General features: G+C 37.2%; 4 protein-coding genes across 4 annotated transcripts in view; 2 read left to right on the top strand and 2 right to left on the bottom strand.

Moving 5' to 3' along the window:
* LOC135692888 (endosome/lysosome-associated apoptosis and autophagy regulator family member 2) overlaps positions 1-4,658 on the top strand; it is a 77,216-nt gene extending 72,558 nt beyond the window's left edge. Inside the window, exons 30-33 of the mRNA XM_089111766.1 lie at positions 585-690; positions 1,173-1,247; positions 2,382-2,468; positions 3,365-4,658. Coding sequence (XP_088967892.1) covers positions 585-690; positions 1,173-1,247; positions 2,382-2,462 — 262 coding nt within the window. The 3' untranslated portion in view covers positions 2,463-2,468; positions 3,365-4,658. The remainder of the gene's footprint in view (positions 1-584; positions 691-1,172; positions 1,248-2,381; positions 2,469-3,364) is intronic.
* LOC135692420 (carboxypeptidase B) lies at positions 4,256-25,724 on the bottom strand. Its single transcript, XM_065210535.2, has 10 exons — positions 25,591-25,724; positions 19,870-19,954; positions 18,291-18,494; positions 17,759-17,860; positions 16,228-16,332; positions 15,090-15,200; positions 14,721-14,814; positions 6,762-6,964; positions 5,771-5,855; positions 4,256-4,658 (listed from the first exon to the last, which is right to left on the bottom strand). Exons 1-10 carry the CDS (start codon positions 25,677-25,679, stop codon positions 4,444-4,446), a joined length of 1,293 nt encoding a protein of 430 aa, XP_065066607.1. The 5' UTR covers positions 25,680-25,724; the 3' UTR covers positions 4,256-4,443.
* Positions 6,974-9,637, bottom strand: LOC148960515 (biogenesis of lysosome-related organelles complex 1 subunit 5-like). Its single transcript, XM_089111786.1, has one exon. It carries the CDS (start codon positions 9,575-9,577, stop codon positions 9,101-9,103), a length of 477 nt encoding a protein of 158 aa, XP_088967912.1. The 5' UTR covers positions 9,578-9,637; the 3' UTR covers positions 6,974-9,100.
* Positions 9,931-12,786, top strand: LOC135692415 (uncharacterized). The gene is made up of 2 exons (XM_065210523.2): positions 9,931-10,375; positions 11,565-12,786. The coding sequence occupies exons 1-2, from the start codon at positions 10,060-10,062 to the stop codon at positions 12,692-12,694; spliced, it is 1,446 nt and encodes a 481-aa protein (XP_065066595.2). The 5' UTR covers positions 9,931-10,059; the 3' UTR covers positions 12,695-12,786.
* Positions 25,725-25,868: the final 144 nt, after the last annotated feature.

The following is a 25,868-nucleotide window of genomic DNA, read 5'->3' as shown; positions in this document are numbered from 1 at the left end:
CTTCAATTTCCTCCTGCTCACAGCCATGTAATCGTAATCTTTTCAGGATTCTCAATGCCAATTTTTTATTAATAACTCATTCTTAGCTTTGTTCAGATATTTTAATGAGTTAATACTTGTGCTGAAATGTAAGCCAAAATCTCTTAACAACATGCAAAATACAAGCAAAAGTCAATGATTTTATTTTTCTAGGGTAAATACTCGCGTCTCCCTCCCCACCTCCCCCCCCCCCTATTTGTAACTCACTGCAGCAGCATTTCATTAATATATAAAAGATTGTCATCTAATATATTAATGTGCCTTTACACGTTTGCCATACGCTGTTGTTCACTTAAGCCATAAGAGAAGCACGATAAAAGATAAAAGCAGAACAATATGCTGTTATCATCTTATTGCTTAAAAATTCTATGAAGATATGAATATAAAAATGGTATCCGAAAGCAAACTGAGGTAGATTTTCGCACAGTAAGGTCTCAAAAATAGCAACTAAAATGGATTTTATTTGAACCTACAAACCAGCATGCAATGATTCACTTTAGACTTAAGCATTGTTTTTATTTTGACGTTTCTTTCTTTTTTTCTAGGCTGAATTACAAGTATAGTCGGCTAATAGACGAGGCTCATTACAAAGATGGGGAATTACCAGCGTCAGAGAAATGCACTCTAGAAGAAGGAGAAGAGGAAGACGAGGTGTGAAGGCTTTTGGAAATCTCCCCATTTGAGTTTTTTCAAAATTGAAGATATTTTGTAATCCATAACATTCTTGGTTTTACAAGCTTTTTGTAATCATTATTAACATTTATTTCAGCAGTCAGGTTTTTATTGTCGTTTAAATTTTAGAGTGATATTTCCATATTGATTTCATTCACTTTCATTTTTGATGGCTTTTAATGTTTTTCTTAAACAAAGATGTATTTTCTGCTTGGTTTTTCCTCCTTTTAGCTAATGTTCTTTGCCACGAAATTTCCCATTCTATGCCACGAAATTTCTAAATTGTTACCTTTTTAACCTGTTTTCACAAAATCGGTAGCATTACCCAAACTCGTGTGAATTATTTAAAGTTATTCTAGTTATCTCAAAAAATAGACGCCAATTTTGTCAATAAACATTTCCTATCTTCTCTATAAAGCATACCTCCTATGGTGTTAAGTTATGATGTTTTTGATTTCCAGGTAATCCTGGCTCGTAGATCAGGTGGCAATGGCCGCCGAATTCTGGATCGTCTTAAGAAGATTGGAAGTCCAAAGGTGAATAGCATGTGATTTTTGTTCGTCCTAACTGAAATTTAGATGCAAAAATGGTAGATTCTACATCAAAATGAAGACACTCTCTTAATAGTTTTCACGTTTTGGCTCCAGCCATTCATTTGCAAAGCTACTTCGCCCTTTCAACCCTTACAATCGCTGCCGAAATTACTTGGAACACCCAACACTTTGCGCTGTGCTTTTCTATTTTTCATTTGTTTTCCCGAATACTACTATTTCCGCCCCCTTTCCCCCAAAAACAATGTTGAAAGTAAAGAAAAATATCAAACAAGCCATAAGAAAAAGCATACCCCATAACCCCTTCATTTTTCTATAGTAAATCAACATTGTTCCTAGTGGGAGAGAGGGGTGGCTGAATTTGCCTTTGAAAACCTACGTTAGTGTTCCAAGACTTTTTGCAGTGATTGTACATCAAAATAGAGACACTCTCTCATGTTAATTGAGATAGGTGGTGTTTGTACCTTACAAGCTTGCTACTGTAATGTTGGGGTTTTTTGCAACGAGTTTATTTAAACAATTTGGCTTTCAATTTGGCAAAATAGTCGCATTGGGCTTTCTTAATTATTATAATTATTGGCATGTTTCATCCATTGTTAAAATGCATAAAACAAGAAATGTGAAATTGAATTGAGTATTCATTGCTAACGTGTTGTTTCAAACCCAGCGAGCCCTATTTAACGTGTGGAGAACACAGAGCTAGAGAAGAGACAATGTACCCTTGGCGTGTATTGATCCTAACTGGACAAACATTACATACATATTAACATACTTTTATACAGAAATGGATATCTAAAATTAACAGTAGTTGTGTTGGAAAAGCAAATGATCGGAAGGACGAGTTAAGGCGATGAGTAAACAATTAGCATTAAAGAATGCAACGTAGCAATGAGAGCAATGCAACGAATGCAATGAGAGCAACGTAGAGGATACCTGTGCTACGATGTGAGAATGTGATGGAATTAATAAAAAGGAAAAAGTTAATGTAAACAGGCCTAAGCAGATTCACTACAAGTATACTGAATCTCTTATGCAACCTTTCTGAATCCCAAAATTATCTTGCAAGGTCAGTGAATGAATTGTTCATCAAAGTAAAGTTTTTCTTGTATTTTCCTGCAGAACCGTAATGATTTTCCGGAGTTCGAGACGATCAACTTGACCGAGCGAGTAAGAAACAATTCGTCCGGTGACGAAATTTAGACGTCGGTAAGTTTTTACATTTATTGATTATTGCTGTCGGAAACTAGGTTATCACTTTTCAAGCTACGGTACTCGCAATTGACACACTTCAACAACAAAAACTGAGAGCTATTAGTACTTCATTCTTAACGGCTGTCCACGATTTCTCATTGCCTACCTAATATTAAATAACAACAAAAATTTCTAGTGATGAACTGCTTGTAGTCTGTTCCGGTGTCTTCAAAACCAGACATTAAACGGTATTAGATTTTCAACTGCATGTTGAGTAATTTGACTTGAAATGGCTGAATTCAAACAAAACTCATGCAGGGAGGCCTGGTTAGTAAGATGTTGTTTATGATAAGCCTGGGAAAGAAAGGATTGTTTGGAATGACCTTTAGATGATCTCGTATAATTTCAGCTATCTTGGTATCAAAGTTTATTGGTTTTACACATCTCTGTAGTGAATGAAAGTCACTGCTTACCAGTCAGTCATAAAGTGCTTGATGCGGCATGGGTAGAGCTGAACACGCAATTTGGTGTGTAGAACAGGACCATTCTAAAGTGCTTCTCCGTGTTTCACGCTTAATGCGATCATCGTGCAACTGTTCTGTTGCGGATGAATCCATTTCGGATGATCTCCTTGTGGAAAGGTCATACAGGATGACCTTGTTAGGGCAAAGGTTACTTCAGATGACCTTGTTGAAGCAAAGGTCATTCAACATGGCCGCATTTAAGAAAGCTTCTCCATAACCGCCTTTGATATTTACACAAATTTACGGTTTTTTATTAAATTCAAAAACATGTTTTTTTAACAGTTTATCAATTCAGCATCTACATGCTTACTGTCGAAGGTCCTGTTTTAGTATACTTAAGATATTGCTACTGGCAAACTTCCACAAATCAAATATTTTCATTTGCAGATCATCAAATTCAATGATTTTTGAGGCTTGTATGAAAAAGGCTCAGTATCAGATACAAAAGACTATTGATTTGATAACAACTGAATCAGTTTGAGAATCATCTGATGGATAACATTTGATGACGTTCGTTGCAAAAATTATTAATCCGTCATCTTTTTCAATCAAGTAACAGATAACATTTCAATTCAAATCTTAGAATTTGTATTCTCAAAGACATATAGTCGTTTAGATTTCTTCGATATTCCGAGGTTGGTTTTTTGGGTTATATTGTGTAAGCGGTAGCATGTTATTTTTTTCTCAAGGTATAACTCGCATAATTTCACTATTTAACATTAAATGGTTAATATTTCTTTCATTAATTTCATCAGTTATCTTTTCAATTAGCTTTTTAATTGACTGTTTATTTTGCTTGTAATTCATCTTGGGGTTTATTCTACTATTGGTACTAAAAAGTTTAATGCTAAAAAAGTAAAACAATTGTACTTGTTGTTTTTATGATGCAGTTTTATTAGAGCTACATTTTTGCACCGTGATAGTTAAATCTTCATCGTCTATTATATAGAAAGATAGCATAAGTTTTTGTAGATGGCTTTAAAAACTGAGTCGAAAGAAGGTTAGCAACAATTATCTGGCCTAAAACGCTTCAACACTGCCACAAATATTATAAATTTTGTTGCAAAATATCCATCACTTTTGTCAACACTATTAGCAAGCCAGTAACAGGATTTTCGAACAAGCCTCTCAGGTTTGCCAATTCTTTTGCTGTACTGTGAGCACTGCAGTTATGACCATCATTCTAATACAGTTGTTGCCTAAGTGTAAATTAAATTAATTTTCTAAGACTGTGATCATGATCCACTAGAATGAAGACAAAGGTATAACAACAACCTTAAAGTGACCCAATCCTTTTTCAGTGAGATAAAAACTTGTGGCACAATAAAATGACAAATTTTCAAATAAGATAGCTATCACAGTAATATTAAAAGTTCGCAATGTTTTCTGGAGAAAACAGAATCCTTATGCTATGGTAACAGCATAGTAAACTTGTCCTCTTGTCCGATATATCACTTCCAGACTGCTTACGATGTAAGATCCAGTTCGGTGAGGCTGTTTTTTGCTAATTCGTTCAACACGATGAAGAGAACACGGCCTGATGGGATGATGTTTTTCTTGTGTTGTCGAAATCCAGCCAGCGATCTGCGGTCAGTTAGCCTAGGCATCAGCTCGACTCCATAGCTGTGCACCACGCCAAGGAAACCGTAAACCCAGTCGGTTGAATCTCCAGCAGTCTCGTCTACAATCAACAGAATTTCTCATATCATATATGTCTTGCTAGATTTAACGCAAAAACACGAGGCTGCTTTGTGACCCCTAATAGCTTCTCTCATTTTCCGACTGCCTAACAATAATATCACTTACATCATCATCATCTGTTCGCATCTGTCAAATATCTTGTGCTATTACATGAAAAAATCATGTGATAAAACTAGGTTATGAATCACTTGAAAAATTACTTGGGTCTGATTAGCCCTTATTGCAACCTTGTTTTCACTACCACATGTGCCATTTGAAAAGAGCAAATTCACCTTAGACAGCCGACAATGATATTTTATTGAGACATGTTCTTATGTCATTCCGTACACAAGCTTGGAAATGACTGCTGAACAAGGTACACGGGTAAACCGGGCTTTCGAGTTGAATGTTATTGAAGTTTGTTACTGTTCGAGAGCTGAAAATCTACATTTTTAATCAATCATTCGCTGATTACCTGCATGTTTGTTAGGAGGCAATATTTGCTAACGGCTATTGAACATGTATGCAGAATTTTTTTAGGCATAAGATTTGAGCGATTATACCATAAGATTTGAGCGATTTGTGGTGATGGTCAATATACATTTCAGATATGAAGCTATGGATAAAATTTTAGTATGTACGGTTTTCCATGGCCTCATCGTGCCAAAATCATCTCTCTCTCTGTCGTATCGTTTTCAAGACTATCGAGTAGACTTAAAACAATGTGATGACTCGCGTCAAATTTCAGTGTTTGGATATAAGTACCGTATTTCAGAATGTTAATCGTCGTTATTTTCCACGAGTCATCTTTCGTTTGCAACAAGAAATGATAAATGATATAAAACACTAAATTTCTTTCTGATTCTTACATTTGGGTCTGCAGTAGATAATAATTCAGCCTTTTTTCAGCCAAACTATAATGTTTTTGTCTTCGAAGCTTCTACAAACACACTTTCAATGACTCATTGAAGGCCACAAGTGTTTTAGATATAGAGAATTGAGACTCAACAAAGGGCACTAGCTGCAAAGCTTAAAGTCATAATCAATGGCACTTCACTTTGGTCCTGATGTCGTCTATCTACGTACAAACTTTACTTTATGTTACTGACTTACACAAAATACTTGATGTTTGACCATAGTTGTAGTGCTTTCCAGTTGCATGAAAGATGCGTCTTGCGATGTTGCCCAACACATTTCTCTGAAACAACAATCTTTTTAGTCTTCTCTAACTTTAAGAATATCTATACAGAGGCTCAGCTCGAAAACATAGGCAGTCACGTCTGGTCCAAACAATTTGAAATTTTGTTATCTATGGATGTTATTTACGTAGAAGATTATACAAAATAAATTGGACTCGGATTGTCTATTAAAACTTGTACGCAAAGAATCCTGTCTTGGCCCTTTGTTTTTTCCCTTTGCTTTTTAACTTTTTTTATTACAAATCTGTTTCAATTACAAGCTTGGTTATCCAATAAAAAATAGAACATGCAATTGCAGTGAATATAACTATCCCTGATCCCTGGTGTAGTGACAACTTAGGAACTGTTTTAATACTACACGACGAGAAACTCGTATCATCAGATACGGATTTACCGGAGGGCAATACGCACAGCATCCCCTCTCAACCTATTCTCGGATTCGAGCAATTTGTATCTTCACATTTGGCAAAAATGGATAACAGAATTGGAACCTTTATGTTGAAATTAGTCTGTGCCAAAAATTTCAAATTATTTGGGCCGTCAGGCTGCGAATTACCCCATTTTCAAAATTTAGCTTTTCCTATACATTTCAATGGAATTTGTTGCTGTAGTGAGATTTTTTCACTGCAGCAGCAAATTCCGGTCAATATCTAAATATTCAAAACAAAGTAACTCGCGACCGAACGGTCCGAACAACATGATTTGTTCAGTAAAAACTAATTTAAAGATGAAGATTTCAATTCTGAAGTCCATTTTCGAAAAAGATCCGTAGATAGCGAGATACAAAATTGATGACATCAACTTGAATCCATCAATAAAGATTTTTGTGAGCGGCCTGCTATGCATCTATTTTGTCAACTAAGCTCAACAGAGATGCTTTAAATGCCTAATCGGAAATTGTTTACCTGGCGTTGTTGATGGAATGATGACTGCCTTGTGAATCCCCACGGGTGCGATAGCAGTTGCCCATATGTGTGGACATCAACAAATACGGTCAAATCGTTTCTTCTTTTATAGAGGTAACTTGCAATAGCTCTGCTCTCCCTTTCTGAGAACGGCCTTGGACCACAGTATGTCTCATCGCAGATATCAATGGACGCTCCACCGCCTGTATTCAAAATATTCCATAATTCAACTTCACATGACATATAACGATTCAGAAACTAGCTTCTGGGTATATATATATCAAATATTTTTTGTGCACTGCACTCATTGATCTTATGATCTGAGAGCAAGTTAGAGATTTATTTTATGTGTATAAGATCTCAGTCAAAGCTGATAAACTTTGTACTTAATAGTTTATACAGGAGGATATTTTCCAACCTCTTAAAAAATTCATTAGATACCTTTTAGCATCGGTAATTAGGTATAGGCATGCTAAACGTTTTTATTACTAAGTTTTAATCCTTAATATGCACAAAGTTGGTAACCTAGGGTTAGTAAAAAAACGATGAAACTGTCCCAGTATACGAGCTGATCAAATAGAAATTTAAATGCCCAACACTGGTGAAATAGGTGTCAGAGACATAAAGCCTTGGAGGGCTGCAGCCCCCTAATTAGGCAAAGTATATCACATTTCAGGTTTCATTCGGACAGTTATGTCTCAATGAAGCAACAATAGTTTGCAACATCAATACTTGGTGTCTCTAAACATTTAGCATCTTGCTATGCTCTTGCACATTAATTCTTGATTAAAAATGGGAAAAATGCAACTGCTGCATGATGACCAAGAACGACGGTAGAATACAGATTATGCAATGATGAGATAAAGGATAATACCAATTGGAGATTAGTTTTTTTCAGAACTTAACATGCTATATGCTAAGAGAAAGTTGTAGGACTTTAAGTATATTTGGAAAATTCTTAGGGGAAGAAAGCCCTTACATATCACTGTTTCTTGATCCTTAATAACAACTGACACTGTAACTAAATTGATATGTTTTTTGCACACATTTAATCACATTTTCCTATCACATTCCTGTGACACGATGAAATGTGGTAGTGATGTATCACACATTTAATATACAGTTTGCATGTCACTTGAAAAAAACCAACAATTTTCGAAGTCTCATGACATCAGACTGAGAGTTTTGATGCTAAGTTCCTGCTCTTACTAAACTCTCGCATAGTAGTTATCAGGCCCCTATAATCACAGTCCTGTGCTGAAATTTCATTAAACTGGGTTAAGGGACCAGATACTCAGTAGGCAGAGGGTAAGTCCAGTGAAAGTGACAAGCTATTCTTGAGCTCGCAATAAATAGAGGATTTGTGATTTCATCAAAAACCAATTACAAGAAAGTTCAAATTAAACCAGGAGGCAAGTTAGGGAGTAAGATACAAACAATGCGCAATGATGAATATGAGACAATGATGATAAGTCAATGATACCAAAATTTTTTAAATTACCATACTAGATCAATTTAAAGGTTTTCTCTCTGATTGAAATCTGTTTTACTATACAAAAGTCCAAAGATTGCTAAATGGAAATGGGTTGACAAAAATAGCAATAACAGAGATTACAAAAATAGAGATAATTTTGTGAGAAAAACCAAAGGAATTTTCTTTCTGTCCAATAATTAACCTAATGAAATTTTAATCTAATAATTTCAATTAAATATTGATATATCAACTATTCCAGACCCTAACACAAGACCCTAATCTTAAGCATAATCTAAATGATCTAAGCAGAAAACTGCATTTTGATCATCCAATTAAGCCTGGAAAAGAACTTAATGCTTCCCTTGAACAAAATATGTACACAATTTTACTCTTGCTTCTCTTGAACAAATTATGTGTCACAATCTATACAACATCTGTTATTTTTTATGAGTAAGTTTTATGTGATAAAGTCAAATGGCTACAATTATTAGATTTGTAGAGACTTTTTGCTCTATGATAAAGTCTATTATCTAAATGAGCATAAAGGCCATAGATTTAAAGTTTTGTTAAGTACTATTGTTTAGTGTAATTAGCTTTAAAACATTTCTTTGCACAGCAAATTAAATGCTCATCTGCAGGACTGTCATTGACTAACAAGTTCTAATTTGCAGAAAATCTTGATCAAATGGAGAAAAATTGTCTTTGATATTCGCCTAAAATGCAAATCTGCAACGAGAAACTACCAGGAAGATGGGAGCCCATTCAGAAGTTTCTAGGTGGCTTGAGTCCTGTGACAGTCAGCATTGAATGAAACCCAAACCAGTTTCAGTTGAGCTTAATGTGAATAAAACTGAAAATATGTGGTTTAATTTGACGACATAATCTGGGGTTGCTCCGGGTCGTTTTGCTCTCCTTTCCGCTGCTGATTTTCTCTTTTCAGTTCCTGAATTCTTTCTCTGTGTCGTTTCTCTACGTCCTGCTTGGCTACTTCAATTTCTTTTGTGAAAACATTCCATTCCGCCTCTATTTTTTCCTTGTTATTGTACTTAATGTCTTCTTCGTCACTTTCACGATTCAATATTGCCACTGCGGTATCTGTTGCTTTCGAAATCTCATCCTGTAGTACTGCCAATCGAGATGAAAGTTCAACACACTCAGGCAAACAATGGTCGATCTTACTTGCGCTAGAAACAACCTCCTGTAGCCTTTTAACCTCCCTGTTTCCTCTACGAGATTCAAATTCTTTTACGAAGTGCTTGATTTCTCCACTCATTGCAGCACGATGGTTAAACATGCGTGCATGTATCAGTAGAAGATCTTTTCCTAAATCGCTCTTCGCCATCTTTGTTTTTCCTGCTGTTTACCTGCCCTTCAGTTGAAGTGAATTCTTAGCTTCAGTTGAAAAGTTTTGCCCTCATTCATGACTCAACAGACAGGGGTACTTACAGCACTTTGTCACAATCGCGTTATTCTGTTACACCCTGTCTTCAAAATTACTTATTTTGCTAAAATTTGAAGATTTGGGGAACAAGTCCATGGGCTCCGACGCAAGTTGGAAAGTGGGGGGGGGTTGGATTTTAACAATCAAAACAAAATAATTTTGATAAAAATATATTTTTCCCAAAAAGTGCAGGGGCCATTGCCCCCGGCCCCCCTTCATCCGAGGCCCTGAAGTCACTTCCAGAACACCTTCTAATGGGAATGGAAAATTAAAATGGTCAATACGAGGCCAAGCAGGAAGACATTTTGTACACGTGGACCAGCGTCTCAATAACAGTTGCATTTTCTTTTTTTGCGTTTGCAAGTGTAGGCCGACAAGAAAAGATGCATTTTTTGGGGCTCTGCGTAGCTGTTTTGCTGGCATTTGCAGGCAAAAATCTTGCAGATACCCCTGCAAGAGTGCTGATACCCTTCGGTGAAGCAGCTTTGTGGGCGTCTAGTCTGGATGCAGTGAAGGAGTGCAAGAAAGGTGATTGTGATGGCGAAGTTAAGGTGGGAATTCCACAAGCTCAAAAATACGCTCTGAATAATGCAAGGATGGCCATAAAGAATGGCAAGGAAAAGAAAACAGTAGATGGTTATCTAGAAAAGATCGACAAGCTGCTTTTCGAGGTTGCAAAGCTGGACGATTTAGACACAGGTATGAAATTCAGTCGATTCCGCTTAGAGTCACGCCCGGTCACTAGTTTTCACACAAATATTGGTGTCACTAAAGCTGGATTTTACTATACTGATATCATTATTATTTGACTGTGTATTTCATGCAATCTAAGAACATACTGGTTAGATGCATTTTTGACAAAAGATAAAACCTATCAAACTCCCCGTGGAAGGGGGTACTCTAATTAAGGAATGACAGGTGTCCATTTAGAGTCAAAGAGTGCCAAAGCTAAAATGTTAGAAACCTCCCTCACAAATGGTAATATTTTTCACAATAACACCCAAATGGTGTAAGAAGTTAAGAACCGGAATTATGCAACTGGAAAGCATCCATTTTTTTGTCCTTACTTTGTACTCCTTTAATAAATTCTTTCACCATTGACTGTCATTGATGTGAGAAAGATAAAGTCTTTTTTATTTTATATATCTAATAAAAATCCAACCACAGCTAAACAGTCAATCATAACTGTGACCTAAGAGGTTGCAACTACTTAAAATACCTTCAAGTAGAAGGGTTGTTATCAAAAGAATATGCTACTCTGAAGTGGATGGGATTCACTTGAAGAAAGAAGGAAGTTACCCAGGAATTCATTTGTAAAGAAAACTTTGCTCAATAATGTGAACATTTCCAACATGAGGGGTAATGAAATACATACCTATAATACTCAAAAAAGGTGGAACTTTAGATTACCAAATTCAAGAACTAATTGGGAGAAAATAAGATCTTCATATTGTTTTTTAAAGAACTGAATGAACAATTTTGATTATAATTCAGGACTTTTCTTTTATTAGGTAAGATCTTTTATTAGGTTTCTGTTAAGTTTTGTATACCTACATTGTGACTTTTAATTTTGAGGACCCCCATAAAAAGCACCTCTTGATGATTGGGGCATTCTCTTTTAAGATTTTTTATCGATCAATCAGTCAATTAATATATTTGGCAGCCGTTTTGTAAGATCCTCAAACCCATCAGACCCTCTGTCAGGCTTTAATGGGAGTAAAAAAATAAGGGTCAAACTTAATTAGTGAACACATTTTTAATTAATGATCGCTCTCCAACCCCTGCTTGTACAATTTACTTGGTTCAATTTTTCTTTACATGTCATAGTTTGATTATACCAGACAAGGACACTCTTTAAGTAACCTTTTTCAACATCATTATTTTACAGAGGGGAAAAAGTTTGACAAGATCTTTGTGAAAGTGATGAAATCATTCCTGAAATTGTTCCAAGATGCAACACTTGTGAAACTGCTTAAAGAAAGTAAAGTAATATTGGAAGTTCCAAGTGATGACATTGGTTTGATGTGGCGATCTGCATCTTATGATATTCCAATTTACAAAAAAGAAGATATAAAAAAGGGGCTTGCAGAAACAAAATTCAAGATGAGAGATGGTGTAGAAATTCCTAGAGTTGGTTTTGGCACATGGCAGATGGAAGGTGATGAGTGCAAAAATGCAGTTTTAGAAGCATTGAGAATTGGTTACAGGCACATTGATACTGCCCAATCCTATGAGAATGAGGGGGCAGTTGGAGATGCACTCAAAGAAGCTATAAGTGAGGGCATTATTAATTCAAGAGATGATGTATTTCTGGTCACCAAATTGTCTGATCCAAGGGAATACAGTGCCAAAAAGGTATCAAAACGTCTAATGGCACAGCTAGAGCTTCTCAAGACCAATTATACTGATGTTTATATGCTTCATGGACCTGAAGAAAAGAAAAAGAATAGGGCCACATGGAAAGGTATGATTCAACTTCAAAATGAAGGGAAAATTAGGGCCCTTGGGATAAGCAATTTTGATACAGTTACTGACCTCAAAGATCTTGCAAGAAATTTCCATATTAAACCTAACTACATTCAAAATAAGTTTAGTATTTATAATCCTGGTGGCCAGTCTGTTGAGCAAACAAGTATGCTGCAAACAGCAGAGGAAAGAGAGATGGCATTTGTGGCATATTCAATAATTAACCCTTGGCCATTTGCTCTACCACCAAGGGAAGATCCCCATGTTTTGGCAATTGCTAAAAGGTACAATAGGACACCAGTTCAGATTTTGAATAGATGGGCTCTTCAACTAAACACTATTGTCATACCAAAGTCTAAAAGTGCAGATCGGATTAAAGAAAATGCTGAAATTTTAGAGTTTGCTTTGGGTGAAATAGACATGAGGCTATTAAATGGGCTGAGTATATTGGCTCAGTCATCAACAGAGCAGAAACCAACATTTGCAAAGGACATTTATGAGCTTTTCAGCCATGATCATGAAGACAAAGCATCCATGCATGATGAGCTGTAAAAGGTACTTTGACTTAAACATTTTTGTAGAATTTTTTAGAAAAACATTTTGTAAAATTTTTTGATTAGCAAGAAAGAAACTTTTGATAGAAATTTAAGCTTATCTTTGTTCTTGTACTACAAGAAAAAAAACATTTTAGCTTCAAACAACCTAATCATCCAAGAAACCTGAGCTTGCAAGAATGATAATCAATTTGTCAATATTAACATACAATACATAAAGAAAAGTTGGAAAAAGTACCATTGTTATGGAATATTCAAATATTATAGTTGCCTCAGCATACCACAGATAAACCCCCCCCCCCCTCCCTTGATGCCTGCTAAACAGAACTCTCCAATTTTGGTACCAAGTTTAGCAAACATGAATAGTAGAACATGGCAGATTTCTGTGCTTTCATCAAATAACCTCATCACAAAATATCAATTTATGCTTGGCAGGAGTTTAAAGCCGGTTCTGTTATATGCAAAGCATTCTGTGCTCTCCTTGATAGGGTGATTGTATAACACCACTGCGCAGGGCAAAATATTCTTTCAATGAAAGACAGCCACATGGCCCTAACCAGAATATTCCAATATACTTCAACTTCTAGTGTTAAACAAGGACAAAAGAGTACTTTTGCAGTGATTAAAAACTGTACACAGATCGAACATATTACCCAGTGGCAGGTTGCAACAAACATGGCTGAAAACCATGATGCTAAACTTGCTTTTACATTCTACCGTTCGCCATATTTAGAGTGCCTATGTCACCTTCTGCACAAAAACACTTAAATTATCTGGTTGTTACACTGCTGACAAAGCAACACCACCCTTGCAATTTGACTCTCATGGAAAGATCGGCTGGATGTCTCCCTCATTTATTACTGCCTACTTGAATCCAACGTATGGAGGGCCAGGGGCACCTGCCCCCTCAACTTTCCCATTGTTGGAAAATTCCCTTTTTTCTTCAACCAATGAAAAGCCTATTTATTCAATTGGAATGAAGTATTCGTACAATTATCCCTATTGGATTTTAGGTGATTATCGGTGCCATTTTGTAATTCGTCAAAAATTTAGGTTAGTTTTTGTGTTTCAAATCTCTCTCTTCCAAAAAAAGTGCTTTGCTACAAAAAATCTATAAAATTTTAGGGGCAAGTCGGTTTCTGCTATTAACCCATTGGTGCACCCCCTCCGCTTGTTGATTTCTACTTTTTTCGACCCCTATCCGAACCTTATCAGCCTTCCTTTAAAATTAAATGTTGTAAATTTCTTTACGAGAATTATATAAAATACATCCCTTACGGTAAGCTATTTAAAAACATGGAAACGTCATGGAATACCGGTACCAACATGTTTATTTGGAAGTATTTCCTGGAACACATTAAGTGGCAAACTTCAAGGAAATTGAACAGCAAGAGAAACAGCAATACAAAGAGGGCCAGTGCCAGTGGCGTAACGGAGGCACCTGGGGCCACTTAGGCACCTGGGACTGCAGGAAGGTCCAATCCAAGAGTGTATAGCGCGTCAAACGCATTATCAAGATTTAGCACGTCAAACGCATTATCAAGATTTAAAAATATCATTTTTCTCGTTAACTAGGGAGAACGAGATATATGCTTAAAGAAAACTTTTAAAGTTTTCGGTTATAAGGTGAACTTGAGCGAAGTCGAAGCATGGATGAATATTTTTTGGGCCCCTTTGATGGGGGGCCTTTAGTTATCCAACTAACGAGCCCAAATTCTTCACGCCACTGATCAGCGCCCCCTTCTAGTCGCCTTTGTCTATTAGGTGTAATTATTTCTATATTCAATATGCTCATGTCCTTAAGGCTTCCTTTTTAGTACTTTTAACATTAATTGAACTTTAAAAGGAGTGCCTATTCCCCCCCCCCCCCCGTTTATTAGACTTTTGTACAAGTGACGACTCTCATTGTTTATTGCCTCTCCCCCTATTTATTTTCCCTCCTTCTATTTATTGTCTATCCCCCTGTTTATTGCCTCTCTCCCTGAATACATGGCACCTTGAGACTATACCCATCATTTACTAACCTCCCCATCGAAAACTGAAATTCCTGTTCAGGTCAACACCGGGGCAGGATTTGTCTCTTGTCTTTGACCTTGTCTTCCTCCAGAATCTCCCTCCCTAGAAGAAAAATGCAAAGTTTGCTGCAAGTTAGTGTCCATTGTCCACAGTCCTAGTAAACAGGTTGACAAAAAAGCATTGCAGCAACTCGAGAATTGGAAAGCTTATGTACCTAGAAACTCTGTTAGGGTGGGATCTGATGATCAGCCTAGAATATTGAGCTAAGATGACTTTAGAACAGAAAAATATGTTTTTTTGCTTAGGTAGCTTCTGTCTCTTTTTCCTGGAAGTTGAAAGATGTGCTACACTTTGCCAAAGGATGTTTAATGTCTTACCTTGCTTCCTGTATGTATATAGCCATCTGGATTCAGAACTGGTACAAAAACTACTTCAAAATGGTTGGTTATTATCTGTAGATCGTTTTCGTACTCATCGTTGAAAATCATCTAGAATTAAAAATCGTTTTTAAATAATACAAAATAGTAATTTATGCAAATGGGACATTTAGAAGGGTGAGCAGTACAGGAGAATTGATAGAGGGGTAAAGGGTGGGGGCTAAACCCTTTTCTGTATGGGATGGTACATAAAAACCGTAAGTGGCTGATTCTCAACTTTTTTCCGGTTTACGAGTTTGCTCAACGGCTTGATTTGGATAGTAAAGTTATGTGTATGACACATGGTTAGGGTTATTGTTATGCAAGATAATTGTTGAGATATGATGGGAATAACGTGATTTAGGAAGAGAGGAAACTCTTTTCGTGAGTGTAATTATAGTGAGCATACATGGGATATTATTGAGCATAAATCTTTGAAATCAAACCATAGAAAGAAAACTGGAATATCATTTGCCTTCTCAAAACAGATAGAGAAGAACACTTTGGGAATATACATTTCTCAAACAAAATTCTTCAACAGTTTGTACTTATTCAGCTCTTTACTTAACGTGTTCATGGTTACTCTAACGGTCTGTAAATGCTGGGAGTTCATTCTCCATAGTCCAGGGTTTTAGAAAAAAGAGTGAAGTAAAGATATCTCAATCTTTACAGTTCGTTGGAATCCACACCGTTTGAAATTTGTCACCCCCAAATTATTTGTTAAAGATCATCTAAGTTGTGCGGTACCTTTGAGCAAAATTTGAAGAACAAATTTCACTTCACATCACTCAACACGAAACAAGTCTACCGATATCTTCCTTACAGATTACTCAGTATGTGCTGGCTTTGATAGAAAGGCAAATGACCAACCCCTTTTTGATCTACTGACAAATACCTCTTCTAGGGATGTCTGTTTTGGACACACCGCAACTCTGTTCATTCGATTTTTATCGCTTCACTGGTGTCATATTCATTGTTGGCTACTGGAAAGTAAACCTCACTATTCGACCTTCCTTGATCAATCATAAAGAGAGAAACATATGGTTCGAGCTTGCTAATTTTTTTGTCAACCAGGAACTGTTTTCTGAAAGCGACTTACCATTCGCACTACATACATGCAAGAAGCAATTGCTAGCCATTCTCGTCCGTGAATTCCACACATAAAGAAGATCAGTGGCTTTTTCTTTGCGGACTGCTTCAGAATCTATGGTTATAAATGAATCAAATTAGTATTAACTCAACCCTCAAACCTATTAATTATCTTACAAACAACTTGAGGTTCTCTTGCAAAACACTGTTCCTAAAAAGATTACCTCGTCTTAATCTGACCCACAGACAAAGTGTTCTAATGAGTGAGTTGTTTTGAGGTCAGAGAGCAGGCGTAACAATGATCGCATCATATGCACATGCACTTTTCCCAAGCAGCGGGATTGTATCATTCATGAAAATATTCTTCCTTGTTCGTCTCTGCAACAAAGTCAGGGGTACCAGTCGGTTCGATAAACTGGGATGGAATATTCCCAACAAATATTTTCTTTGACCATGTGGCGATTCGAAGTGAGAATGTTTTTTTCCTGTTGCCTATCACTGTTGGTTGCAATATTCCCAATTATATCGTCATTTCATATAGTAATAGCGTTGGTTTAAACTGGAAAAGTCATTATCCAATGTTGCATTCTCCCTCTTTCTTCAAACAATAGGTGCAAGCTATATCAACGTAAAATGTCACTAAACTTAAAATATCAATATCATTTTTTGGCCAAAAAGCGCTGGAAGTGGCAATTCCCAAATACAAAATAAACGAGCAACGATCACGAGATGTGTTCCAGGATATGCCACGAAATCTATTTCGATTGTCATTTGCTAACTTTCAATTATTTCGAGATGTAATCTTCTTCAAGAAAGGGTGGGGTACCTTTCAATAGGGCAGCAAATGGTAAAACTTTACATATTAGATAAAAACCTTTTTGTTCATTTTCATAATATCAGTAATGATTCTGAAGTAAAACGGTTTACAAATTAACGCTGAATCCACAGTGACATGGTACTGTATTCTCTCTTGTACTCACGCCCTCTCTACTGTTCCCGCCTCTCTAATAATCACGCCTTTTTTCTTTACTTTGAATCGTTAATCCCGTTGCTCCGATAATCCCGCCTCTCCGATAGTCCGGCACGCGGGTTTGACTAATAAAGAAATCATTGGATTGTAAATTTGCTTGCAGTTGAAAATGAAATGCGCTCTTATTTGATTAAAGCAAGGGTGAATAATTTTTTAGCAAATCAGTGTCGCTTCCCTAAGCAACTGTCGTCAACGTTCTTCGCAGTCTACATGCAAAGTTTCCCCGCCAGAACACAGGAAAACATGGTGAAAATTAAAGCCCGCTTTTTAAAAGCACTTTGAAAAATTAATCCTTCCTCTCTGATAATCCTGCCACTCTAATAATCCTGCATTAGATTGGGAGGTTTAATCAATAAACCCGCAGTGGGAATACAAGAGAGAATACGATATGAACCGTGTCGATCATTATGGGATATTTCAGGAGCGATTTCTTTATGTGGTGAAGTGTGATGTCAATCAAAATCTGTGGACGAAAGGTTATAAAAAAATAAATTCTAATAGCACTTTGTACCTGTATTCCGTATATTGATTTGTTATAGTAAGACTTTCCAATTTCGAATAAATTCACTTTCTCACTGTAACCTTTTGCTAATCGCTTCAGCTCTGATGTAATCTAAAACAACGATTAAAATAGTTGTAATCTATCTTATCTAGAATACTCATTATTTTTTTTTCCAAATTAATTTATATCATCAGAAAAAGAACAAATCGTCATAAAAAAAGTTCCTAGATTTGGGAATTATCTAAGGAAGGACAAAGTTCTTGAAAGGCATTTTAGAAGTGAACAGAATATAATTCTAAGTGATAACTCCATAAAATATCTCTAAAATATCTCGATTTGGATCATAACCTTCAAATGTTGAAACTTAGATCGTTACATATTTGCTGAGATACGGCCACATGGGGCAAAGGTTCTTTTCCCATCAAATCGTTCAAATTAGGCTTTGGCTCTAAAATCCATGAATCAGTGTAAAAAAACAGTATTCCATTAGCAAATGTTAATTCTTTCTCAGTTCTAAAACGCAAACCACTACTAGACTCACTTCTTCAAAACTTTGATATTTCCTATCAAAATGATCGATATTTTCCATAATGACTTCTTCATCAGATACATTCCAATTATTCACTCTGACTTTGTAGAAGATGTTTTGCTTTTTCAAAAGATCAGTGAAAGGCTTTTGTGTTGCGTTTGACACCCAGATATCTGTGTGTCTTCCAGGCCAGTCAGCAGGCTTCCAAAATTCAATCTACACAACAAATGTAATGGAGAACGAGTCAGAACGAATGGACAACGAATCAAGACGAATCGGGAACACTCAAGACGAGTTTCTGTCTTTCTGTCTAAAAGCTTTTTCGGTTGTCAAGTAGGAGGGAAGTAAATAGAGACATTTGTCTCTGTAGGTACACAGGTAGATAGATTGACTTAAGAAGGGATTGATTGATTTTAAAAGAAGACATAGAAACTGCCTATACTTGGTTCTACGTTTCTTGCATGTATCACGTGGGTGGTATGACTTTCACAGTTGGGAGGGCAGACCATCAATACTGCGATAATCGATAGAAAGGTCGAGTTTGCAAATTTTTCACTGTATTCATGGCTCGATGTTGATCGTCATGGAGTGCAGAAGAAAAAGCATATATAGATGTGGTTGTTGTTTAGCGATGATGTCATTTTATGGGCAAAATTTTTCTTGCCCCGAATTCCTCCAAATAAGCCAATCACAGGCCGCGTTTCGCAATGCTCGAGGTCGAAAATTAGCTTGTGCGCATGTCGGCTAGGGGCAAAAAAAACTTTGCCCGTAAAATAACATCATCGCTCAAGGCACTAGCGGGCCAGAAGCGAGGCTAAGGACGAGACGGGATAGCAAGGAGCTTTTTCTAGAAGAGATACAAACTTAAATAATTAGCCACAGTAAGACTATCTTTAATTAAATATTAAATATAAATATCATAGATTTCCTTTGAATCTTTTTGAGGGGGCATTGCCCCAGATGCCCATTAGCAAGAGCCGCCACTGGCTGGTAGGCGCAGGGAAAGCAAAACATATTGTGAGAAAAACCAAGGCTTTACCTTGGAGAAAAATAATGAAATTTATCAGACCTTTTAAAAATATTGTGCTGATCATTTTGCTGTTGTATATTTAGTTGTTATAATTTGTGTAGCCGTTTGTAACCATTTAGATGCGGCAATTTTTATTAACCTTTTAAGTTAACCACGTTTTGTTTTGTTTTTAAAAAAAAATGATGTGGGGGTGCCTGCCCGAAAAACTGTATAACCCTGTCCTTAAGTTATTTATAAATTTGCAGGTTCAATGAACTTGAAAATAGTGTGAAGCACATAGGATCCGCTGCAGGTTGGAAGTATGGGGAGGAGACAAGGGCAGTTAAAGACTATAAGCAAGAAGTTTTGCATAAAAGCTCTTTTGTTTTGAATGTGGCTCTGCATCATTCGTGATTTCCAAAACGAGATCGTAAATTGAACTTTTTTATGTCAAATATCTCATTTCTGATCAGTTATCAAAATAGGTAGATGTCATTGTAAAGCTATATCTCGCTTTTAAACGTATCTAGCAGCTTGAGTTTGAAAATTGTTGGTATCAAAAAATGTAGCATCAAAACTTACCCCTGCTTTCTTCTGATAACGTTGTTTGTGCAGGAAGTCCACTTGGCTGCGTGTATCTGGAAAAGCTCTAACCAAAGAATACTGCCTAAAAATATTTTTTGAATTTCATTGACTCAAATTTTTACTCATTCGACAGGAGATGTTTAGATACTTCGTTTTATTTGCTAGATAAACAGGGTCTCTGGGTTCTGCTGGCAAGCAGAGGTGGGTTCAGGGCAGTTTTTTCTATTTTTCTCAAGGGAGAGGGGGTGCCTTTTATATCATATAAAATTTTTTACAAAGTGTACAACGCTACAGGGACAGGACCACAGGGAGCAAAAGACAATGACGACAATGCCCGCCAAAAGTGTTGGAACAGTTCAACCATCTTTCCTACTAAACGTCTCCCCTCCCTCCATATACAATGTTGGATTGCGACTGGAAACTGACAACAAATGTATGTTAGCGCGCAAATTTTGTAACCCATGTTTAGCGACATGTGTATAAGGGGGGAGGGGGTTCCCTCTGCTTGAAATTGGGAAATAAACTGAAAAATATACATTTATTACGAGTACAATCTCGGTGTTCCAACCACTTTTGGCGGGCATTGTACCCTGTGGCCATTAACATAAAAAACATATAACAGTTAACAGCTAAATGAAACAATTACGGACACCTACAAATACTTTTAATTACTGATAACTGCTAGAACCCGTTTCACATTGGATGTTCGGTCATCATATGAGAAGGATGCTGGAGAACAGGAACCAAGGGCGACGGAACGAAAGACGTTAGGTTAAGGTTCCAGGTTCTACGACATCGAGGGTCTGATATATTTCTGATTTTTTTTTAAACGAATAATGATCCATGTGAAACAGATTTACAACAGAAACGGGAAAAAAGTGTACATGGTTGCTGTGTAGGATATCTGAAATTAACGAACGGATATCTGTTACTCTTGCTTGGTTCATAACGTTATCAACAAAGAACAAGCAATTTGGCGGGAAAAGATCTGTGCTGTTCTGACCGTATCTCATCCAATTTCGAACAAATTCAGTTTATTTTGGATGTTTAAGAATGTTTAATGCAATTCTTTTAGATGATGTCAAACTTTGGTAATCTACAGTCATTAGAAAATTGAGCAAACTACAGGACGCGATGGTTGCTACCAAAGATCCCGGAGCATCTTACAGATTCAAGGGGGCCTAAAAAGCTTGTAGGGCCCAACAACAGGGACCGCGCGCCAGTTTAAAGGCGGAGGGGCTGAAATGGGTGTGCTTGAAAAAAGTTTCAGGCACATGCCCTCCAGAACGCCGGGAAACGCCCCTTTTAGAAAATTCTTGCTTATATCTACTCAATTTTTATAAACAGTTTGGTTTAGAGAAATTATCAGTTACTATAAAAATAGATGAAATTAGCTTGAGGATAACAAAACACCAAGCTGAAAAAGTAAGAAAATGCATCATATCATTAAGCAAGATAAAACACCTAGAAAATGAAAAAAAAGTTCCCATTCAAGAAAAACTGCTACTACACGGGAGTAAACTATCCAAAGTTGCGTTAGAGTAAACTTTCAAAAAAAATGTCTGGCCTATTATTGCAAAAAAGTGGGGGGAGGGGGGCTATAGCCCCTGCGAGCCCAATAGCTGCTGCGCGGTGCCTGCCCAACAAAGTAAAGAGCCAAGATCATAACGTTTTTCGTATCGTTTGAGAACATTATGGGTTTTATTTGGGGCTATGACCCCTCAGCCCTATCCTGCTTCCATGTCGTGGAGCTATCTATTAACTATGCGTAATTCACAACATGTATACACAGTCTCGATTGCGCGTTGTGACCTTTAGCCTCTGATTCAGCCAATTGATGTTCGTAACTCATTTTTGGCTTCATTTCGTGACTTCAACGGACTGTTGTCAACTTTACATCAGTGGTCGATTTCTACCTCAAAACCCACGAAACTTTGACCGCGCCTTTTTTCTAACTTTCAGCGCTGAGAAATTTCCAAGTTCCTTATTAAAGAAATGTATGTAATACAGTGGCCAATGAAGAATGTGACATGCAAAGCTACAGATCAAGTTAAAGGACTGAGTAAGTGTTTAGGTTTAGCACTATTTGTGATATTTGCACAAAATTGACCCTGTACCAATAAACGGTGTAAGTATAGCAATATCATGTTGCCCTTGTTCTGCCATCTCATGCCTGATTTCCTAATTGTAGCGCCTAATTTCCTTTGACCCTTAGCTAAAACGCCAAAGCGAAAAGTTAATTCCGAGTCTGACAGTGGAACTCTATGGAGCTGACTCCTTCTAGATTAGAACTACTGTCAACTGTAAAGATGAGTTCGTTGCCAGGGGCAAAATTAAAGGAAACTGTTTGGAATGGGTTAAGATCCCCAGATTTGCCGACAGAAATAGCAACCATGCGTTTCGAAGGTCTGATTGTAAACAAAATTACACTCTCGCCAAACTGTTTCCAGTTTTAAGGCAGGAATTGAATTAACGAATGTTCTAAGTAGAGAACATCTTCGAAGATAAAATCATTTGAACAATCGATGATAAATTTAGGATATAGACATTTTTCTTGTATTGAGTGACAATCAGTGGCGGATTTAAGGGGGAAGTTGCCCCTCCCTCAACGAGTTGAAGCAAGTCTGGCGCCCCTTTTTGGAAATTGTGCGCCCCTTTTGAAGAATGAGAATCAGATGAAAAAGTTTCTTGGACCGATAGGTTAATTTGCTTAAAGGATTACCTCAAAGTTATGTTGTTTATTTTAAAAAGGTATCTGAAATTGTCGTATACAGCGTACTCTCGTAACCAATTTTTGAAAATTTTTCAGCGCCCCTACTATCAACTGCCCCTCCTTCAAATTTGCTCTGGATACGCCCCTGGGGACGATCCAATACTTCGGGAGGTGCGGCACCCTCACCCCTGCACACACCTGTCTGTTAACTTTTGGTTTCTTGAATAAGGCATAGATAATCGCGAAAAAATTTCACGATAACAATTTTTTGTTTGTTTTCTAGCTAGTTCCCTAGTCTTTAAACAAAATATCTGGTATACTTTTCAAAAGCAAATCCTTCCATATCCAGCTCTTAAACATACACGTCGTTGTACATAGTTGTTGAAGCAATACAATCTTTTGTATAAGAACAAGGTATAAGAAAACGAGCCTCAAAATTAGTCAAAGATAAAATCAAACTACGAACAAGCTGAGCCTGAGCAACTGTAAAATGTAAATTTGAATGTGTTTTAGTGTTTTACCGTCTAGGGGTGCTTTTTCGATGCATTTTAACATGTCACCAAATAAAGGTTGCCTCACTCACTTTGTTAGCAAAGTAGGCCTGAACAACTCCCTGGAGCACAACAGCTAGCAATTGCACCAGTTACACTCGAATGATTCAAGAACAAATTAAGATAAGCTTAGGCGGAGCTAATGTAAAATGTAATTTTTAACAATGTTTCGTCTCAAAAACGAGATATCTTTCGCTATCTAAGAATGCTTCAAACTTGTCGCCAAATAACGGATACAGTATTCTCTGACACCTCTGATTAGCGGACAAATTTTTTTTCCCTTATCGTTTTCTGGTCAAAGTCTCATAAAAACTTTCCAATAAGCGGACACTTGACTAGCGGACTCTCTAATTAACGGACAACATTTTTTGCACAAAATAGTCAATTTGGCTTTTTTTTCTTTCCTATTAGCGGACATTACAAAAAGTTAGGAGCCAGCAAACAGAAAACTTAGACGAATGATTATTTGTTCAAATATTTATTTCAAATACTTTGACACTTGACAATCTAGTTGGCTTTTTACAGCTTCAAGCTTCTTTACAGCCCAGTTTACTAACTTTTCTTGTCCACGAAAGTGGTAAATTACTGGAATCTCTAGACCATAGCCACCTCCACGATTCAGCCTCTTTCCAATAACTTCCTCCGTAGAGGGCTAGATGCTTCCAACGGAGGGGCTGTAGCCCCCCTCCTGGTGCCACCTCTGATTACACCTTTTAAATAAAAAACTCGGGTCTATTTTCAAATTTGGGACTTACATTGCAAAACTTTCCAAAAGGCGGACATTTCCAATTAGCGGACACCTTCCTCGTGCCCCGACGGTGTCCGCTAATTGGAGAGAATACTGTATCCCACTCACTTTGTTGGCAAACGAGGCCTGAACAACTTCATAGAGCACAATAGCTAGGAATCGCACTGCTTACAATGGGAAAATTTAAGAACCACTTACGAACAATCCAGACCCAGCTTTCCAAAAATCTACGAACAGCCAACCTGAACTGGTTACAATGCATAGGGGTAGTTCGGACTTTGACAGTTGAGGAGGGGGAAGGGGTTGGTCCAATACTTTTTTTACCAACATATAGAAATGACTGTATGAAAAATAACGTACAAAGGGAAAACACAGAAGTGTACAAACCAACCAGTTATGGAAGAGAGGGTTAGGAGGCATCATGTGCATATTTTCAAACTCAGTACTATCTGCAAACGTTTTGGTTTGAGGACCCTCTAGAATATTGGGGGCTATTGCTACCCCCTTGACCTAATGCAATACCTCTCCCCCAGATATGTAGTCTTCACCACATCATTAGCGAATAAATCAAAAGTATCATCTGAGTGAATCATATTGAAGCCAAAATTGAAGTCTTGATCATCATTAGTAATGAACTATAATAGCTGCCTTTTCCATTTCTGGGTGAATTTGTACTTTTTTCCCACCCCAAAAGCCATGCTCAAATCATACCCAATATCCAACACACTTGTCAGCTTAAACCTTCCCCCCATCTTGAGTACAATATTAGCCCACCGGGTACTTCAACGAGAGATATAACATACATTTAAAATGAAATATATTTCATGGTAAACGGGTACTTCCTGATACATTATCTATTGTTATGGAATACTGAAGGACACTCAGAAAGAACTCAGATTGACAGAGCGTCCTTCTACAGCGTAACTGGGAGGGGGGGGGGGCTGGGGGAACACGCTCCCACCAGTTCTTGGCAGGATCAAGGTGTGTTTGGTTTTAATTCGATGAGAAAATGTTGGGGGATGGGTCATATTTTGGGAACGTACTTTTTTGTGATGTTATCCTATGATTTTGAACCTCCCGTTACGTAACAAAATTTTAGTCATGGGCGTTCCATTTAGGTAAAATTGGCGTTTTTTGTTTCCTGGCGGTAGAAAGGGCGTGGTCTAAAATTTATTTTTTTGTTACACCCCCCTCCCAGAAGCTAGAGACTGGTGCCGCCACTGGTTGACTTAAGTACCTCTGTAAATGATAATAAAAATTTTCAAGTTGAACCAACAACAGCAGCATCAGCAACAATAATAGTGTGAAGGAAAATTTTTATAGAAAATAAAATAGAACAGAAACAACAAAATTTAAAACACAGTGAAATGTGTGTGGGGGGGGGAGAAAAAAAGAGAGGGATTCGGATGGTGATTTGGTAGCCAAAAGGGATTGGGTTGTTAAAGCTAGATAAGAATTCACAAAAGCTAGAAGAACTTTCCTCACGCTCATTTTTTCCGTCACCTACTATATTGTTAAAACAATGCCGATCCATTCTCTAACCCATATGTTCTCTCCCCTGCATTTTTAAAAACTACAAAACCGCGTTTAACAAAGTATGGAATACGATACATTATTATATGAACGCTATTGATATCCTTATCCAGGTCGTGTCGACTCCCACATGGAAAGCAAAAGGAAAATTTTGGGCCAGTAGAATTAGGTACCTGTTCTCTTGATCTGAGTCCGTTGGTGCGGCATCGACCAAAGAAGCTACTAGCATCCACACTAATGATAATTTCACGATGGCCTCCATCACTTTCACACAGTGTGGGATCTGAAAGCAAAGAGATGTTATTGTAACTTGATTTTGCTTAAGGCCATACCGGAAGGGATCTTCTCGGTTCAGGATGACGTCAGTACCGACATGTTCTGAACAGGACGGAATCTCATTTCCGGGCCAACTCGGATTGCATAAAAACAATGTTCAGCATTCGTTTGAACA

This window comes from Rhopilema esculentum, chromosome 3, assembly GCF_057945365.1.
Source record: "Rhopilema esculentum isolate cy_ngs chromosome 3, ASM5794536v1, whole genome shotgun sequence".
NCBI classification, from domain to species: Eukaryota; Metazoa; Cnidaria; class Scyphozoa; order Rhizostomeae; family Rhizostomatidae; genus Rhopilema; species Rhopilema esculentum.
Note: the sequence above shows the minus strand (reverse complement) of the source record. Positions and strands in the feature narration are given on the sequence as shown.